General features: G+C 37.8%; 1 protein-coding gene across 1 annotated transcript; it reads left to right on the top strand.

Annotated features, from left to right (window-relative positions):
* The first annotated feature begins 197 nt into the window (after positions 1-197).
* On the top strand, positions 198-15453 carry LOC115245133 (coiled-coil domain-containing protein 170). The gene is made up of 14 exons (XM_029823260.1): positions 198-354; positions 7283-7378; positions 7447-7578; positions 7765-7953; positions 8100-8369; positions 8587-8731; positions 8791-8963; positions 9247-9447; positions 9728-9871; positions 10790-10953; positions 11610-11718; positions 12239-12475; positions 13876-14045; positions 14410-15453. The coding sequence occupies exons 1-14, from the start codon at positions 262-264 to the stop codon at positions 14552-14554; spliced, it is 2268 nt and encodes a 755-aa protein (XP_029679120.1). The 5' UTR covers positions 198-261; the 3' UTR covers positions 14555-15453.
* The last annotated feature ends 6276 nt before the right edge of the window (positions 15454-21729 follow it).

Raw genomic sequence — 21729 nt, 5'->3', positions numbered from 1 at the left:
TCGGAAGAGGAATCTCGAATGGTTCCTTTACTTTGAGGGAAGCGCGCGCAAAGAGCGCGGCTGTTTTCTCGGATCGATGCGTTTCGATCGCACGCGTCGCGACGCCCGTCGTCGGCGTTTAAGTCGCAGAGGCGCTTCGCCGACGTCGCCGCTCGTTTATGTCCGTTCTCAGGCTGTGTTCGCGATCGTACGCGTAAGAGAATGTCGAGTTCGCGTTGAGGTCTCTTCCAGTTAGCTAAGAGGCTTGAGGACGCGAGCGGGATGGCGTCTGACGACGCCGAGACGCGGGAGGCGCAGGAAGCCGAGGAAGACCTGAGGATCTTCGAGACTCTCTGTATCTCCTCGCCACGGAAGGTCAATCGATGACAACGCACCCACTGCATCTTCTCTCACCTGCGACCTGTCGTTTATAATGCACGCGCGTTCACGAAAGCACACACACACACACACACACACGCACATTATTGTACGCACGCGGATCCTTCTTCGCACACGTGTAGAGTAGCGTAAAAGAGAACCTAAAATTTGCGTTACGGAGAATCAAAAATTTGTCATAAGTGGAAATTATGAAATTGCTGCTATTGTTTATTTTTGTTTTGCTAAAAAAAAGACATGTTCGCACGGATCTATGATGATGATACGCGCGAATGTTATCGCTCGGAGCTTAATTAAATCTATAAAGCATTAAGAAAGAAGAATAAAAAATGTTTACATTTTTGCCAAATAATGTCTCTATCTGTAATTTATATTGCATAAATATTTTGTCAATAATAAATCCGCACGATAATGATAAAATGTAATTAGAGCTTGCTATCATGATTACAAAATTATCCTCATATCTTCTATATAATGTAACAAGTTACATATTTGAATATGTATAACAGAATATGATACATATACATTGAATATATGCATATATGTATAACATTTGAATATTGTATATTACCATGTCTTGATTAGACATTTAAGCTTAGACAGAATTTTGCGAGCTTGGATAGAGAGTTGTAGACGTTATATATCGCGAGCTATATCACTGGCTTATCGTCCCCTCTGCCGTTGCATTATATACATATATATGCAACATGCACATACGTATTCACATGCTAATCGTACGTGCGGTCACGTGCATACCCGTATCACCCACCACAAAGGCTCTTATTGTATACATGCCAGTACGTACACGGCGTGTCCATCGAAGGGCAATAGATCGATAGCGGAAATGCTCAATATTGATCACTTTACGCGATCAACGTGATTATTTGATGGGTCATTGATTGTCAATGGATCGACTCGCCACCTTGGAATGCGGCCAGCTTTAAGCAATTTAAGCTAGTTTTGATCAAAGAAAATTTATATAAAAATCACACATAGAGATCTGAGAGAAATATGAATGTCGTGTTTCGTGATAAAAGGATTCCAGCGTTTTTTTTTTTTTTTATTTTTGCGTATATTCCGAGTTTTGCTGTGACATTTTTGCATTCTTGAAAAATGCAAGAGAGGAAAATTTTCCATTGTAATGTAGGATTTAAATTATTTAAGTCTGTCTCGTGATGTCTAAATGCGCTTTCTCCTCTTTCCGTGTAATAACATTTCATTTTTAGAATTATTCAAGTTTAATATTCCAGTCTAAAATACTACAAAACGTAGTGCGACGCTATTAAATAATTGTTATAATGATATTATTATACAATATCGATAAGGTAAAAATAGAGAAACAGTAAGTTATTTTTTAGATTGAACAATAAACGGATCACGCGATCACAGTTTGTGTCTTAAATGTCTCCGAACTCATCATTCGAGACCGTCTCTTGCCTCGTCGCGCGTTGCTGTCTAATTAGACGATTCGTGCGTCTAATTGCACGCAGGATTCCGTCACGCGCTCTCGTCATTATCGCTCCCTTTTTTCTTCATCACACCGGACTCGTGCGAATCGCGCGACCGCGTATCGACTCGCGTTGCCATAGCGTTGCACGGGAATCGATTTCACCTGTCGCTGCTACCCTAAACGACCGCACATGTTGTCGCGTGCTTTCGAAGCCGATCTTAATTTATCGAGTACGACCGTAAAGGGATTGACTTATCTTGGTCGGGTGCGCGAGGGAAAGTAAGGTTGTGCAAATTTCACTAGATCCAGGTTTTGTCGATATATCGACATTTAATTCCGCGTCCCAAGTCTTTTTCGAAATTGATTAGACATCTAGGCTTCCGGAAATGTACGTATCTTTTCCTTTTTTTTTGCTGATATAAATAATTGTCATAGATTTTAAAGATTCTCACAGATTTTGAAAACTCATTTTTTTAGCTTATTTTTTAATTTTTAATGTGTAATATTCGATGTGATTAAGAAAAATATATTTCTCATTCTGTATTGTTTATCATTTTGTCTTATTAAAAGTTTCAAACTACCCATCATTATTTTAAAATAATGCCCATAATCTTTTCTTCTGTTCTCCCCCAATTACACAGAAAATAAATCGTATATATTTTTCTTAAAACCACATATAAAAATAATTACGTAAAATAATAATAATAATTATATAATATTATTTTATATCATGATTAGAGATGGAGATAGACTATGTAATCAGATATAGGTTTTAATTTCATTGATATCCAATTATTCTGGTGCATCTAGCCCATATAATTATGACAAACAAATGGATCCGTGTATATTCTATATATCGACCATATTTGCTGGCATATTAATGTACTGGTATTACGCAGCTTTAATTACATGCAGATCCTAGTAGGCTTACGTATCAATTTCCGGCATAAATTTAGATTCCTCCTTTTGTTGTCTTTCTCTCTCTCTCTGTCCCTCTCTTTTTCTCAAATATCTCTCATAAATATCGGAGTACATGTCGTAATTTTACAAATCAAATATATTTGTCTGAGAAAAATAATCATGCATGTACATAATTAATTTAATAACCCATATTAATACGATATTATAAAAAATATAATTTCGAACAAATCCAGGATGTCACGTTTTTGTATTTTGTTATAAATATAATCTTCTTACCATATAAAAGATTTTATTTACCTATTTATATAACACAGAATATTTTCATATAAAGCATCAGCGAGAGAAGATTTACCTGCTATTTGTGTGCTTATTCTTATAAAAAAACTAATGTAGATGAATGTTTATTGCATTGACGTAAAAAAATAGGTTAATCCAATCGCTTATTGTGTTTACAATGTAAATTTCGATTACGTGTACATATAGCAGAAAGCAAAATTCAATATTGAATTCCAAAAATAAACACGTAGCTTGATCGCCATTTTTTAAAAAATACAATATATTTTAATCGCTTCAAAAAATCTTTTGATATAAAACTCGCAAAAGTTTCTGTTATATCATTTGTGCATTTGATTGAAATAATATTTCTTTCATTGCTCAATAAAATATTATTTTGTTTAACAGTATGCTCTTAAATTTAATGATAAATTTAATCTAAACATCCCGGCGACGTGTAAATCATGTAGATTTACATAAGTACAGGAAAAAATATTGCTCATTCAAGGCACGTATATTTATTTTTTATTTTCATGTATGACAACTTTTTTCGCTTTTAATGGACTGAGGAACTACATGGTGTAAGATACACGCAGTGTGTCATTTAAACTTTCAACAGAGGGGAAGGCACAATTTAAATTATTTTAACAGTGTTTCTTAAAACGCTCACGTACTCTCATTGCAATTTTATTGCGATTTTATTACGCCCGTACAAAATTTCGTGTTCGCGCTGTGTCGGCGAAATGCTGAGAGGGACCCTGATGGGGAATTTACAAATTTTTTACACGAGTACGTGCACGGGATGCCTCACGCCGGCTCTGCTGTAATCCCTTCGCTGTAAGCACAGCTCGCTTCCAAGTAAATATCAACAGTATATAGATCGCGTGTTTCCCGTCGAGATATTTATTGGAGACCGACGGAATATAATAAATATACATATATTCAAAATATCATACCGGATTTAAGCACCGTGGAAATTCGCGATATTCCACGAGACACGGAATTATGCCATTAACGACAACCACCCACGCATTGAAACTATTTTCGGGTCATGGAGAGAGAAGGAGAGATATAATAACACGAATCCCATTCGGTCTCTCGGTCGGCGACCTGTCGCGTAATTGAATCGCGAGATAATTGATGCGACGTACATATAGGATCGCGGATTCTGATTTTAATCTGATTCCCAGGAAGATAGCATACATTGAATTAAATAACTCATAAACTCGTCCAAACCAGTGATAGACTTTAATTCGTCCCCGATCAGCATACCATTGGGTAAATTCAATATCCCGTACACTTGATTTTCTTTCAATTAAAACTATATGCATATGTATATCAATCCGAAAGCTTTTTAATCAGGAAAAAATAGCGGATCTCTGTCAAAAATTAAAAAAAAAAAAATATTTCGCTCTTTTTCTCTACTTGACTGTATTATATGTCTTTATCACATCGTATGTATTTATACTTTGTACTCATCAAAATGATTCAGCTCTACAATGTGAGAACCACACATAAAGCATTATTGAGAAACACATTGCGGAGACACTAACCCTGTAAATTCGATAAGTATATTCCATTGTACCATGTTCGGTTCCACGGTGATATATTCTCGTCCCGATATCTCTGATGACGTAGATTTCGCGAGCGTAGATTTTCGCGTGCAGATATCCGAGGCCGCGGGGTTGCCTCTGGTACGAGTCGGGTCACGTAATCCGCCGTCGTAAGCGGACGAAACTTCACTATTGTAACTGCCTGTGCCGCGCGCGTATCCGATTGTCCTGGAAATTGGCGACGGTGGCAAGAGCGTCCCGCTCCTCACGAGGAATGGAAACAATATTTGCGATCGGCAACGGGACTTCGAATGCGAGAATTCCGCGTCGAGTATTCTATTCGAACTTCAAGAGCGGACTTGGAGAATACGAGGCGTTCTGGCACATAAACACCATCGTGTAGCGGAATTTCCTGCGGGAATAGATCCGATGGACAAGACCAGGTGGTTGATCATGTTTTCGAGCGAGCCTGTTAAACGGGGCGAGGCGGCGAGATTGATTTCGATTGCGAGAACAATCGCCTAGGAACAATGTATCTTCGCGGTTAATTCCTCTTCCTGCCAAAGAAATCTTGGAGTTATTAGAAGAGTCGTGTTATACATATATTTTTTACAAGAGTTTTAATTATTAGTTATAATATTAATTATTACTTTCAATTTATTCACTTTTAATTATTTCTCACTTCATGCACTGCGCGTAGAATGAGATATTCGAGTACGCTATTAAAGTGGAGCAAGCTTCTTCGTTAACTAAATGCAATTCAATCAGCTTTGAGTATTAGATGTCACGGTAGTAGAGTGAATGCATAATTAGTAAATTTCCTATGCATAAAGATACTTTCATTTACAACTTCGCACCGTGTTTATTCCATTATGATTTCGTTTCCGACTTTTGTTTGCATTCAAACGGAATAAGATAGTTATTACAAAGTTATATTACAATCCATTCCCGTGTTTGCAAACTCACAAATAAGATCAAGAGAGAAAGAGAGAAAAAAAGAGAGAGAGAAAAGTGGAAAGGGACGAATATAAAAAGATTTTTTTACACATTACTTTTTATATGTTAAAAAACTCTAATCCGCTTATGATCATAATTAACGAAATAAATTCCCGTTGAATGTGCACTTGGACTTAATTTCACGTTATGAAAATAATTCGATGGGATATATTTAATTCCACGTGGATTGCATAACGAATTAGATTTATTAAAAAGTAATTAAACGCGTCGAATGTAAATCGACATAAAAGTGAGATAAAAGCGACTCTGTATATATGACAGGTTAGATTACCGTGAAATATTTAATTAGAACGGCAATAATTATCGATATAAATATATTAGTCATATATTTATTGAATTATAATAATATTCAGATTTTTCGCTGGCATGCATCCTTTTAATTCGGCTTGATGGCGATTTAATCATCATTCTAACGCCGAATCCTAAGCCAGCGGATTCGCGTTGATTAACGTGTAAAAGACCGATAACGTCCATCGTATATTTTATTTTCTTGACAAATTGTGTATAAAAAAAATATTTTCGCCCATTTAATTGCGTGTAACGCAATCTCTTGCGTTGACGTATCGCTGTTGATTTGCTCGAGTATTGAAATATATATTCTATGTTGGAACGTGAAATACTTCCACTATTATTTTTCAATAACATTTGTTCGAATCGCCGCAGGAAATTTTATTTAATATAGTCTCTTCTTCGCAATATTATTCTTTCGAAAAATTTTGTAAAATACTGCTGCGCTTGAAAATAAAAATATTAACATAATATTAGAGAGCATGATGTAAACGATAATGATTGATCTTTAATGGTATAGGAAGATTGATATAGAAAGAATCAAACATCATTTACTTTCATTGGAAAATATTTTTAATAAGAAGAATCGATTGTTTATGGATTTATCAAAGAATTCATTCCTAAAATGTATTTTAAAATACACGATTCCAAGGATACCGTTCTAAGAATAACCTTGATGAGCCGACTTATTCACATTGTGGTCGACATTCTACGATCCGGCGCCAATTTCAGACGTACTTAATAGTCGAGGCGCAAATCGAGGCGCAAATCGCCTTGTAAGGTTTCCGTCGTGGAAGCTTAAATGGACGTCGTTACCGCTGACAGAGATCGTAGGTATATCTGTGCGGTACTCGCGAATCCTCGCGTTCTCTCTGTCAGTGTGGCAAAGGTCGGAGGTCGAAACTTCAGAAGCCGCTAATCTATTCTCGGCTTTTAAACGAGCGCGTCGGCATTAAGCCTTCTCTCGGATAGAGAGAAGTTCGGGAAATAAAATCGCCTTCTTTACGACGAGTCTTTTCCCGCCTGCAGCGAAACCCAACGGGAGTCCCGTATACAACCCGGCGCGGTACACACGATGAGATTGATAATTTATAACAATTGTCACTTCAACTCTCTTGTTTGCAAGAGATGTAACTACACTGAGAGATTCGTTAAAGCATGAAAACAACTGTAATGAGTCAGCAAACATGTCTATCATCAACCGACGCGTTTTCACGTAGCTTATTTATTGTTAGTCATTAAACATTCGATGTTAATCCCGATGCAAAGATAATCACAATTTGATATCTCTCGCTGTAAATGAATACTTGGCGCGAGATACTACTGTGTCTCTTGATAACAATGTAAAATATTTTTATCTTATTGCTCTGTTTTGAAAACGAGGCAACTGAATGCCTGGTTTCAGGCGGATCCAGACGAAGCTATGACTCACGATCTGACGACTACTTTGAGGAGCGAGCTAGCAGCTCTCGAGTACAAGCGGGATAGGCTTATGTCCGAGGTAAACTAGATTATCCGTTCTTTACTTCGGAAATTAGGGATTAATTCAACGCCTCGGCGCTTGTTTAGCTGCAAGAGATGAAGAGCATCGTGAGATCGCGGGACCAGAGGGTCGTGGAGCTGCAGGTGGAGGCCGATCAGCTTCGCGAACAGGCAGCCAGGCAAAATTCTGTCATTTCCAGTCTCAAGAAACGTATTCAGGTTCATTTATTTTTGTAATAAGCGAACGATTAAAGAGTTCTTTCGTTAAACATCGAGATAATTTTTTTTCTTCCTTTTTGTTTGTCTGAGTTTTGTCAAGAAAATTTCGACGACGAATTTATAGAATTCGTAGTCGATAGATAGTAGATTCGCGACACGTTTCGCAAAATTCAATAACAATTTTAGGAACTTGAAGAGAGAGAGAGGAACCTGTACGCGTCCCACGGCAGGAGTGAGATCACGATACAAGGTCTGCAACGTGACGTAAAGTATCACGAGGAAAAGGTCAGAGAGTACGACAAGAAAATTCGACAATTGGAGCATAACATATCCGAGGAGATTCAATTGAAAGAGCGAGCGCGTCTGAATCTGCAGGTGCCATATACTATTTCAATACACGCTCGATCGCGCATTCACGTGCTATCGACATATCCATTTATACTATTTTCACTGAAAAAATCTCATCAATCTTTTCTTTCCTCCAGCATTAAAATCGCATTTTCGATATTCTGCTTTGATAGGATTTTGTACGAAGGTTGGCACACGCGTTGAACGTCGAATACTGCGAGACGGCGCATCACAGTCCGGAGATGGTGATTCACAAGGCCGAGGAGCTCGTGCAAGAGGTGAATCGGCTGCGAACGAAAAGCACGAACGTGGAAACGCAGTTGACGGGCGTCGAGGTAGATTTCAGAACCTGCAGAGACGCTCTTGATCGTGCGACTACGGAAAAGGAACAGTTACAGAGACAGGTAGCCGTCCAGCTGGTCGACATAGATCGTCTACGTCAGGTATGATGATGAAAATTTTATCTACATCAATATCGAATTTATAAAAACAATTCTCTTATATTTTATTGAAGTTTATCATATGTATATTTAAAGTAAATGTTACTGTTAGAAGCATTAAAGTGTGCATGATTTCAGCTATTATCCTAATTATTTAAAGCATCAATATCTAATTAAATAAAAAAACTGTTATATTATTAATTATTTACCGATATATCAGGAGAAGGAGTGCGTGGAAATGCAATATAGGGTCGCGGAGAAGGACATGAACGATCTGAGGGACAAACTCGTGAACGCGAATAGAAGCTTAACCAGCGCTACGGGGAATATATCCAATCAAGAGGCGCTTATCTGCCAATTACGAGGTAAACGACGACGATCGGTTAATTCTCGTGACCTTTGATAATTTGTGCCGCTCTTGCAGAGGATCTGAAGGCCCGCGAAGAGAAGACGCAACGCGTGCAAAATGATTTGCGTCATCTCCTAGAGTCCTTGGCGATTCTAGTCAGTACACCTAATCGATTCGTCGAGTCTCACGAAAACGCGATCAAGGATCGCATCCGAGAGATCCTGGCGGACAACAAGGATCAGTCGATAGTAACTCATTGTGCACTTTGACATCGTTACTCTTAAGCCGAAATCATATATGCGCAATTCTTGAGAATGCTTGAGAAAAAATAAATTTCTCAAATGTAAATTATTTTCTTTGCTTTAAAATTCTCGTTTTAATGGCTTCTAAATTTTTCAATTGTCGAGAATCTCATAAAAATATTGAAACATTTAAGAAATTCGCATATTTTTGGTCTTGGCATGCGGAGGACGATTTTAATCGGCGCGATATTGATATTCATAACGTCACGAGCGCGTTTTCTTTTCGTAGAAAATGCAAAATCTTCGGGAAAAGGTGAACGTCGCGACGGAATCGGCTAATCGACAGAGCGAATTAGTTGAATCCACAATGATGAAGGTGCGCAGTCTGGAGGATGAACGCGCCGCTCTGGAAACAAAGATACACAAGTTGGAATCCGAACTTACGAGTTGCGAGCTCTCCAGAGAGTCTTTACGCAGAGACAAGCAAACGGTGATTTCAAATGTTTCTATATCTCCAAAACAGTCTTGACACGTAGCGTAGGAAAACGTAGAGTTGAAAGATATTATACAATTAACAATGTTTGATTTCTTTTAAATTAAGTAAAAATTAAATCTCTACTTATAAAGAAATAATCTTTAATTAAAATAATATTAAAAAAAATTAGAGTGCAAAATATTATTTATATATTAATTCCAGATGCAATATATAACGTTTTATTATTCATTTTCCATAAATTTAAATTGTTAATATATACCATAAATTTTTCCAGTTTATGGTCTTCTTGGATCGACTGGGCAAAGCGATGCAGATGGACGAAATTTCTCAAGAAGTCGGGCTCGATCTTCTAACCGAGTCGCTGTTAGTGCGGGCCGAGCAACTAGCCAGATTGGAAACCGACAAACTGGTCGACAAGGTGAAGGGCACGATCGATATTATTACGTCTTTCCGATGCCTCTGTCACATTGCTAACGTCTTCTCCTTTGTTCTGTGTTTCTTTGTCGTGCAAATCGTGTGCTTACCGCACGTCCGCAGTATTTGTGCTCCAGCTATACGACCCTACCGAGGATTCGGCGCGAGCGATCGTTCCACGAGCTTCCTTGTCTCAAAGAAGTAAGCCCTCGGCGCGAGCAAAGCGTCTTAGAGAGAAGCTTCACAGTATTCTCAGACATCCTCTTCGTAGACGTTCATTTCGTTCCTCCGTGAAGTATCTTTAACGTAGAAAGGGAGAGAGAGAGAGAGGTGCTTTTCTCATTCCTCCGTCCCCGTAGGTTTCCCGATATACTCTGCGACTGAATTGGATGCTGGTCGAGGCTTTGCTTGTGCGACGCGTAATTGTTGCTTCAAATTGACAGTTTATCGCTTAATGAAGTTCCATTTAATAAAGCTGCCCGCGGCGCGTCGATATTGCGATCGCTCTTTTCAATGTAAAACACACAGGACGCTTGCATCAACTTTTAATTAAATAATTTCCGATAACATGTTGATATAGAAAAATCTTTTCTCTTTGAAAGATTCTCTTTCCTCATTTTATGAAAATTTATTTTCTGATACACTTGCATTTAATTATATTGTATTTGAGCAATCATATATATCACATATAAAAAATTTCACGACAATATTATTTCGTTTCATGCGTTACGTCTATGTTTATGTTTATCCTTCATCAAGTAATATCTCTCCAACGCAAATCGATGATTGCACGAGAAAATTTGAACTCGGCACTTTTGCGTTCTGTATATTTGCACATTGTGTCACATCTGGAAAATGATGGCGTCGTCGAGTAGGACGCATTTGACAAATGTAAATTTTTCTTTTTCTTTATCTCATGCAGACTTCCGTAGTTTATCAGTTGCAACGTCGGGTCCGAACTCTACGGGAGCAATTGCAACGCAGGGACTTGCATCTGGACCTTCTACGTAGAAAACTATCTCTGCAAGAGGATAGCGTGAGGATGAAATCACTGTTGCAGAGCGAACGCGACGAGGCCAACATACGGTTTGTTTTAGAATAGCCCGGGGCCGATTTTAACAATTTTGCCAAAATTCTGAACTTCTTTACATCTATATCGTAGCTCAAATAATTTGCAGAAACTATTATTTGCGCAGAATTTAATCACGCTTTCGGTTGCATACAGCGTGCAAATAATTTGAATAATCGCGAGAAACTCGGAGATAAAGTTCGTAAAAACTATTAATTTGTCTTCCGTATAGTAATTAGAAATTGAAACTATCATCACGATGTGTTGTAACAATTAATCCGTTACAATTGACCCAAATTTTCCATCTATCTATCGGATGCGACACGTTAGCGGGGAAATAATGCCTATCGACTGGCTGTCCAATGAGAGAAATATGGAGCTGCGGTTTATTGGAAAATTTAACCGGTCCCGAGTGTGCGGCTTTACGTATTCGAAATGCTGTGTAATTTTTCCGCGCCGATGGTTACCCATAATTCCTGTTGGCGGTTCGCGGTTTACTCCAAATGCGTCGAATGCATTTTACTATACGTTCGTCGTCTGAACGTTAGACCGTCGGAGGCATCATTTTTCTCGATGCGCGAACGGATCGAAAAAAAAAAAACAAAAGAAAAAAAAGAAACAAAAAATGAAATGAAGAAAAAGTGCGAATGGGTTTTCTTCCTCTCTCTTTCAGCGCGAAGAAGTTGACGAAACAGGTCGAGCGATTGCAGGTCCAATTGTCGGAGGAAAAATCGCGGAATCGAGAGTTGAGCGCACAATTGACGGATGCCGCAGATTATAAGGCACGTAATTTTCGAGAGTCCGTACTTTCTTACAATCAGATAAATCCGAATATGTATTTCGCGGAATACGGCACGGAATTTTGTCGCGACTGCATGATTAATGATAATTGTAAGAACAATACGCTGCCTGCATTTGCGACATATACCGTAGTTTCTCTTTTTATTATTTCGTGAAATTTTATTTCTATTAGTAAAATAAATACATTTAATAAATAATAATTATATGTGATAATAATAAAATAACTTTATATTAAGTGTATATAAATAAAAGAATGTTATAAAATATGCGGAAGATATATATTTAATTTTTCTTATATAATAATTTAATTTATATATAATATATACAATATATTTTTAATTATTCTATTAAATCAGTTTTATATACTCATGAACATCACGAAGCGACGTATATCGGGAAAACAAAATTCCTGAGTGAATTCTGGTCGCGCGAGAATACCTCGTAATCTTTCACCTATCCATCAGGCATTTTAACCCACTTTATGACATTTTCCGCGAGCAGATAGCTGCGCTGGAACGCAGCCGTAAGATAGAGGAGCTCCAGAAGCGTCTCGTCGAGAGCGAGATGTTGAGGACGCGTTATAACAGAAAGTTGACGATGATGAAGGAGCAGATGAGGACGACCGCGGAGACAGCCGATCAGGAAAGATCGATAAACGATCATTCCCTGCAGCTTCTCCGCGACGAGCTCGCTCAGGTCAAGCAAAATCTCGCCGAGGTCACGAGGAGAGAAACCCAGGTGAGACACATTATAGCTTTCGTTTGATTTGCGTGCGTTATTTAATTTCGCTTCACGTTTATATGTTTGTATTGCCATTTCGCGTTTCAACATAAAACGAAATGAAATAAAATAAATTTGTTAGTGGAAACACACGAATGCTGAATGAATTGACGATTAACAGGGAATCGTACGTCTTGCGTCCCGAAAAATGCACAAGGCGGCGAAACGCGTGTCTCAATGCCGAATCGTGTATTCGGCACGCGCATTGGTGTATTCTCGTAATTCTGATTTATGATTATTCTCGAGAACGAACGCGAATTGAAATGCATGCATAAAAGAAGTCGCTGTAAAAACGACGATAGAGCTACGTTGCAAAGAGGTCGCAAATAGCCTCGATGCATTACACATACGTATCTTTCTCTATTTTTCATACATAAATTATTTTTAAATAATATACGGTTTTTCTCTCGGAGAAGGAAAAGTTTTCTCTTATAATCCTTTACGAAAACACCAAACAAAATTAATTATGGTGGAAATCCGTATTTTATATCCCCTGCGCAAAAGTTATTCTGCCGTTCCTAGCCATAATCCACAGATCCCCCGTCGCGAGTTCAAAACACTTTGATCTCTTATTAAAGCACGTCTGCAAGCGCACTGAGCTTATTGCTAATACTCCGCAGAGGTACAGGCCAAAGGGGCTCGTTAATTCATTGTGACAATCTCAATGACTCGCGCGGTGGCAGCCATTCGCGTGATTGCGATCTCTCTCTCGTCGGGCGCATAACGCTCGTTCAGGACGATTTGAAGCGACTTTGCATCACCGTAATTCGAGACACGTTCGCGCGTCGTCGCCGGCCTGTAAAGCAGATAGTCCCTTCGATTTAAGCTCGTGCTCCGTGAAAGGACTGTGAATCTTGCATATAACATCATGAAACTTTATCCCGACGTCGCTGTCGTAACTTCGCTTTCTGAAACGTGGAACTTTAATTCGCGAAACTTGAATTTAGAGGGATAGAACATGGTAACATTAATTACAATAAATTACGAGTAAGATAGTTTGAGTGTCTTATTGTTAGCTATAATATTGCACTTTTATTGCATTCGTCACATCTGTTCATAAAATGAACACTGAGATGTAAAAAAAAATTATAAATAGAGAAAGAAAAAAATATTGTTATTCAATCGGAAAAGATTCTGTAAGCACAACATATCTACTCTTTATACCAAGTATTTCCTTATATTAGAAAAAAATATTTATATAAAAAAATGATGTTTTGTCAATCAAAATGTATGTTTCATTATTTATGTATATGCGGAAATAATTATTTGGACTCGCAAAATGTGTGGCGGATAGAAAAGTTAACACTAGGGCGAGGAAGATACGATTCAATTCGCAAATCGTTCATTTCCTGTCTCAGCTCCAGAGCTTCCGTGTCTCCGTGGCAAAGCTATTGTCGGAGCCAATCTGCACATCCGATTACGAGATCATTTCGCGGCTGCAGAAAATGGTCGCGGCTCATCGCGACTTTACGATGCTTTCCCGCAGATATGACGAGCCTTTGGAAACAAGTCCCTCGAGGTGCACCAGGTAATAAATAATTGAAAAATAATTGAAAAATAAGAATGCGCGATATTAATTCATGTCGTATTTTCTACAATTTAAATTTTTTCTAAAATCTGTCAATATCGATAATGGACGTTGTTGCACAAAATTATCTCACATTTCTAAGAAACATTGGCAAAGCTTAGAACTAACAGCAGCAATTCTTATAAATTTATGATACGCTATTTTTGAAAAAAAAAAAAAAATTAGACATCTTTTAATGAACAGATATACAAATGTTGATGAAAGACTTTGCAATTGCAAAAATAATTTTCTGTATTCTTTTATATTCTAAGCCCGCAAGAACTCGCATTATTCTGATATTACATATCTTTCTAAATCATTATAGCATTCATCCGGTCCATATGCCGAGATCGCCCGGAGGTTCACGCTGCACCCGTTACGAGGACAGCGGTTTTGCGGACCCACCGGATCTCCACGACATCGACGATGATTACAACAAGAGGCCAGTGAGGAGCAGCCTTCTTCCGTGACACCGGCCAAGGTTCAAGTTTTAAGTGTTCCTGGGGCGAGGAGATTAAACGATCACGCGTCTAATCCACCTCCTCGGAAATTCGAGTTTCCGGATCTCGGAGCCGTAGCTTGAACGATGCTGCGGGGAATAACTTTGCACGTGCGTCGTAAAGCGTTACGTTTACCTCGTGTAAACGATCGACTTTTACGAGACGAGATGAAGAGGACCATTTGCTCTTATTTTTCTATTCGCGACCATCGTTGCCTTACAAATTAGACAACGGGCACGCCATAAGATCGCTCGCACGTCGGTCGAGCGATCGAATAGCTCGCCCCGACACCGTTTTCGATGAAATAAGCATGAAGGAATATCGAACCACCGATCCGTGCTATTACGAGGGAATGGAAGAGGAAATCGATCCGACGCGTTCTCGTGAAATCGCAATTTTACGCTAATTATTTAGCAAGCGTGAGAAATTCCTAACGGATCACATGGAAGTGCGATACTGGACGTCGTAAAGCATCAGCTGTCGTGAACGAAAACCAGTCAAAAGTGTGTTCAGCGAAAATTACGCGTCCGTAAAGTTTAAGATAATTTATTTCGGAAATATTTACAAGCCGACCGCGCGTGGTGCAGACTTTGATTTATATGTGAATAAAATACCTATTATACGCTATATATACATATATACATTGCTCTTCTAAAAAAGACCGCCTGGATGTGCCACTTGAAGCAAACAACAGAGTTATTAATATGCATCAAGAATAAAACTGTATCGAGTAAAAATAATCAAACATGCGGAACATGTGCAGATGACGTCATGTGAAATATAGAAAAATTTTAATTTGTAAGAAAGCCAATGAAAAATTGTGCACAAAGATTTGGAATATAAATTAAAGACTGAATAATAGAATTTAATTCTGTGGCATTACATATACTCAATTTTGTTTGCACTTATTCCATAGAATATTCATATAAAAATGTATCTGTCTACGTTTTAACAAAGACTTAAGAGAATGTTTTTATATAAAACTTTTTTTATAAAAATTAAAATGGTCGTGTAATATTTAATTTATATGTAATTTTTATTTAATTTTTAATTTTTATATTTTCAATATTTTCAATGAGAAAAGAAATCCTAATTTTATCTAAATTAATTTAGTTTACAATTGTTTTATTAATTATGTATGAATAGTTTTCTTGGAAAACAATCTGAAAAAATTTTAAGGTCAATGAGTTTTTAATATCATTAAATTTAATGGTGAGACTTTAAGTATATTCTTATAAGAGATATATCAAAGTATTGAAGTAGGAGAGAGAGTCTGAGGGAGAGAGAGGTAGTCACTTATGTTCACATGGATGACCCTTTAACCTCGATATTATCTCTACCCCGTTTAACGCAGTACACTCTTTTCTAATCAATTCGAAACAATGCGAAGGGCGTACAAGCGACGCTCGCACGATTCGTGCGAACCGGTTCACGGTCCGATGAGCGGAGTTCCAGGCGTTCTGGGACCCATTTAAATACCATGACGTTGTAGCTACTTTACAGAGTAATCACGTAACGTGGGTTCCGATATCAATAATCTCTCGATCGATGACCTGGCCCCAGCTTAAGTATCCGTATTCCAGCGCTCTATTAATTGGCTTCATGATAATTATTGTACATCGAGTGTCGAAATAACGAATTCCTGTTCGCGGTTCCAGCAAAGGGATCGCGAGCGCGCCTCCTCGTTATGTGTGCTCGTCATTATTGGAAGCCTCACTTCCGGCGACATGGTTTCAATTTCCATGCCCGCCGCACTCGTCAATCGATGCCCAAAAGTGACGAGCAGGTGGATGACAGGGTAACGGTATACCTTCGATGTAACGTCGATCGATTCTCTATCGATCGATGATCGAACCTATGATATCATAACTGTCTGATCGGCTCGTAATCCTTCAATCGGTGAGAACAAAGTTACAATGACGCTGAATTGCGATATAAATAATTATAATCTTATCAATTCCCGTGAATTCAATACTTTCTCCATGTGAACAAAAACTTGCTTACGTCACGATAATAATGATATTTACGTGACTCTCTCTCAGTTCGATTATAGTATTTTTTTTCATTCTTTATAGATTATTTTTAAAATGTCTTTATATAAACCATTTTTTTATTTATATTTATAAGATTATTTATTTACCATTTTTTTCAAAAAAAGATTACGCGCAATCACAGATGGTAGTCTTCGACGAGCGATATCGTGCCTTGATAACGAGCAGCACAATCGTAGAGCAACTCCGTAATATGTGCAACAGAATGCAAGAATCCTGCCGCAGCGTGCACTCGCCAGGAGTCACGAGTCGAGAAGTCCAAGTGCCCGGGAATGAACGGGCGAGGGCAGGAGAGAAGGGATATCAGGTCGTACAAGAATCCCTTCGGGGCTCGAATCCTCTCCACGCAAGCGCGCAACCTGGCCGCTCCGGTTTCGCGAAATTCCTCGCGAAAAGATCGATGCATCTTTCGGCATCCATGACCGATATTTTATTCCGGTCGGATTTACCATCCCGACATCCCATTTTGACAGCTCTATCAATAGTTGAATAATCTTCTGTCAACTCTCTAATTCTCTTCCAGCTTTTTTTTTTTAATTTCTTTAGAGTTCTTCCGTTCTTTCATAAATCGTTTCGCATCTGTGAGATTATTCCTTCGAAGATGATATTCTTGCTCATACACTCGGGAAACTCTCGTGCAATAATCCGAGGGATTAACATGTCTTTGCCCATGAATGATCCCGAGCATAACGATAGAGCGCATTCAGCTCACGCGGTCTGGGTCAATATGGGGTCTAGAATCATGTCGGCAGTAGCTCGAAAGAGAGAGAGAGAACCGCAAGTAATGATCCTTCCTTTCACGCAAAGTGGAACTCGCATAGGAAGCCGCTTTAAATAATACTCGTCGTTACTGGCACATGGACAATCGGGTAATATTACTGTGCAAAAAAGCACATGATGCGGCGATAATGTAAAACTGCGGTCTCTCTTTCTCTCTCTCTCTGTCTGCCTCTATCTGTCTCCAATGTATGAAGGTTACGATGGAAATCATTCTCTCACAAAGAGAGAAATCGCTCGAAACGATATCCTCGAGGCAACAAGAAGTTCACGCTGCTTCTAGACAATGCGTTTTCTTAAATTTGCTTGCTAAATCCGTTACAAAATCTAGCCCTCGTAATCCTCACCAAAATTCGTACATCTTGGTCTCTAGTTACTTTTTATATTACATTATTTTCACAGCACGTTAAAATACGATAGCTTACGTAGAAATGCTTTAACTGTTGCAAAATCGCGATTTTCGCCGATCGAATAACAATGAAGAATGCGTAATCGTAAAATGACATAATTCTTGCGACGTAAAAGTCGAGCTTCGATAAAGGAATAAATGGATTAGAGCTCGCAGACCGTTATTTTCACCACTTTCTCGCGCTCATCGTTCACTCCCCCATTCCGTAATGTCGCCAACGACATAATTTCACGCGAGGTAACGTAAGGAGCCATTACGAGATTTACAAGCGGTTTAATCCATTACGTGAACCGACTGGGCTGGCGGATTCGAGTTCTGTTTCATCGCTGCGGAGATTTTCGCGAACGGTTCCCCATCCCGACGTCGAGATTAATCGCTCGTCGTTTAACGCGGCACTCTTTAATTAGTCAATCGAGCCAAATAGAATCCACGACCCTGTTATTACATCCTTTCGTGGCAACTGTTCGGCTTCTCCGCGTCGAGCACGCGTTTCCGCCTTCTCCGCGTGTTTACGCGCTCGATCTGGACGAGCAAACAAAGCGATCCACAGTTATAACGAGAAAAAAAATTTTATATGAAATAATTATTGTATACCTAATCGAATAGATAAATTCATAATAATGGTACCACCATTATGTGCAATCAAGAATCGAAATATTTGCACTAGCTGCGAGTCGAGGATGTGCTTGAGAAATTTTTTGGCAAACGATAGACGCATCAGATGATTCTTAAATTCAAAGTATATTGTAAGGATTTCAAGAGTCGGCGGCAATTGAATCGCAGCCATTTCTCTGATAGAAGGATATAGCTACTATAACGACATAGCTCTCCCTCTCGACGTCGACTTTAACGCGCACGCATTTGCGTATCGCGCTTTCTCGCGCGAATACAACCGTGAAATTTCCGGTAACATCGGAAATTCAATCACGTCTCACCTTGCGCGAGATTTTATTGGCTATTATTAGCTATCTACAACTCGTTCTCCAAACATTCTTGAGTTAGCGTTTAGAGCAATCAGCTGATGCGTTTCTCAAATTGAAAGCTGTTTTCTCTGCGCCCGTTTACAAAAGAAGAAGAAGAAGAAGAAGAAGAAAAAAAGAAAGAGAGAAAGAGAAATCATGAATCTACTATAAAACGCATTTTGCAAGTGCAGCGATGACTAGTCGCACAAGACAGATTGACGGTACCGTTTCCGAGAGATTCTTTTCTAACTATCCGTTGTGCTAAGGATAGCTCACGGAACTGGGAAACGTATACAATTTACCGGAAATGTGCATATATAAGAGCGGTAAAAGTAGGTTTCAATTGTCGGTGGAAATACATGTCATTCTACGTTTTTCAGTAGTCTCCACATTGCATCTCAGAATCGGCCTGTTTATATAAATCCCAGCTGCAACTTAACTGGAAAAGAAAATACGCCCTGCAGAAAATACACATTCGAGATTTATTTTATCAAGTCCTGCCATGTTCAATGATAATTAATTCTTAATATCTCAACAGGTCGTTTTTTAACTTGAATTTCCGTTAATTTATGATTGAAATATGTATTCCATTCTAGCACATCGTGATTTGTACGTATTTTCACGTTTGTATTTTGACAATATATATAGCTTAAAAAGAACAAACACATTTAATTAAATCACGGCTGACATTGTGACGTGAAGGTTTTGATTCTTTCTTAACTCATTCCCAAGAATATAGATAGAAGGTCCAGCCTTACGTTTAAGATCGCCACAGAGGATCACCAGGCATTCTCATGCTCAGGTTCAGGGCTAACAAGATCCCATCCCGTCTCGCTTGCTCGCGCGACAGATGCTTCTTGCAACCTTCTCAGCCTTATGTTGGTTCTCCCACCATTTTCTCACAAGCTCGACCGGCCACCCTTTACTTCATCGCGTTTTATTTTTAGCGGTCCAGTCCGGCCGTTATTTATTTATTCTTGTTTTAGTCCTCTACAACTCTGGCAAACTCTGGTTTCTTAGCGTGTTCGTCCTTTTTTCTTCGCATTGTCTTAAGCGTTTTTATGCTAGAATAATAATTATAATTATTATTAGAACTTGAATGTTTTGTTGCAACTGGTAACACACTAATGGCTGATAACACACGTACAAAAAAAGAAATATACAGGGTGTCCCCAATTTAAATGTCAAAACTTTAGGAGCGTGTAGGGGACTCAGTTGTAATCCTTGGGTTTCTTTCCACTAAGGCATGCACAATGTTATCATCAATGCCAGAAGGCCGTCCAGAGCGGGGTTGATCCTCCATGTTGAAATCACCATTTCGAAATCTGCCAAACCACTTTTTGACTGTTCGGAGAGCAGGAGCGCGGTCTAAATAAACGGTTTGAATATTTTTTTGTGCAGTCCCAACACTCACGCCTTTCCGAAATTCATGTAACATTACATGCCGCAAATGCACCTTTTCGTTCTCCATTTTTAATGATTTCTCTTATGCACAAATGGACTTATCTGAACAATGTCTGACGCTAAATTGACATAAGACAACGTCATCTATTCGGTGTAAGCAACAATTACCACACGAAAACAATAGAACTCCGCCATGCAGTAACTTAATGCCATCTATGAAAATCGGGCACGAACTTATGCAATCATCCAATACAATCCTCTAATTTTACCTCATTTTTTACCATACAATTTTAATTATCAATATTAAAAACATTTTTCATATAAAAAATACATGTTTTCTGTGTAAACTAGCATTTAGAGATCAAAATCATTTATAAAAGTTGATTTTTTTACTTTTTAATCTACAATATTATTTTAATACAATTTTTATATACTCTGCAGTATAAATTTTCAAATTCAAAATATCGTTACCTTCAATAATCGCATAATTATTCGATGAAAAAGAGACAATGTTGTAACAAGGCATACATTGAGATAAGTATCCAGGTTAAAAGAACTTTTTAAGTCGCAAGTATTTTTTATAATTCATCTGATTATGGTTGTATAAATTAGAACATCACTAAAGATCTGGCAAACAAGTTTCTTTGTGTTTACCTATAAGTATATAGTTTTGAGTAATTGCACAAATATTGTTTAGGTCTTAAAATCTCAGAAATATAAAAATAAACATTTTTCAAATTAGATTATATTTATGGTACATCAGTTATAACTTTACGTTTGTTTATAATATCTTGATCATAACTTTTGTTGTATAAATTATGATATCACGAAGACATGATACAAGACATAGTATAAATATTTTTTATTTTTCATAATCCTTCAGCAATAAAGATGGCATATGTATGTATGTATCTCTCTATACAATAAATCCTAACAAATGTCAAAAAATGTTAAGAGCAAATTTCTTATGTTATATATAAAACAATTCTATGAAAGACGCTGTTATAGAGAATTACGCTGTAAATGTAAGATAAAATATCTTTTTTAATAGCACAAAATATAAAATTATACAAAGCTGACAATTAAAAGTTATTTATTTTATTGTATATTAACAAAATATCTCTCTTTTCTTAATTCCACGCTCTACAATTTTTATCTCACGGTGCTTTTTAATAAATCTAATTTTATTGTTGTTTTATGTTTATTGGTGAAGACTTTTGTTTCTTTTTTGCGATTTTTTACAAAATTCAAATTTAACTTCCTATATTAAATAAAAAATACTTTTTGCATGATTTCTTATACGTGACTATACGCAAGGAATTACATTATTCAAATAACACTAAAACCATCGTGTTTATTTCTTCTAAGCAATTTTATATTCAATGATAAGCACTACTTTATCTTGAGTTTTAAAAAGTGATGTTTAAATAAAATTTAATAGTCTCAATAAACCAGAACATTTTGGATTAGATAATATTTATAATGTCTAAATCACGATTTTTTTGTATATAAATTGAGGCACTATGAAGATGTGATATCAGA

The sequence above is a fragment of the Formica exsecta genome, unplaced genomic scaffold (genome assembly GCF_003651465.1).
Source record: "Formica exsecta isolate Colony F162 unplaced genomic scaffold, ASM365146v1 scaffold915, whole genome shotgun sequence".
In the NCBI taxonomy this organism is placed as follows: Eukaryota; Metazoa; Arthropoda; class Insecta; order Hymenoptera; family Formicidae; genus Formica; species Formica exsecta.
The sequence above is the reverse complement of the archived record's forward strand: the minus strand, read 5'-3'. Positions and strand labels throughout refer to the sequence as shown.

Coding starts and splice junctions, on each gene's coding strand:
- LOC115245133 (XM_029823260.1), top strand. CDS start 262: ATGGCGTCTGACGACGCCGAGACGCGGGAGGCGCAGGAAGCCGAGGAA. Junction 355..7,282: donor GTATCTCCTCGCCACGGAAG/GTCAATCGATGA, acceptor GCCTGGTTTCAG/GCGGATCCAGACGAAGCTAT. Junction 10,954..11,609: donor CGCGACGAGGCCAACATACG/GTTTGTTTTAGA, acceptor TCTCTCTTTCAG/CGCGAAGAAGTTGACGAAAC.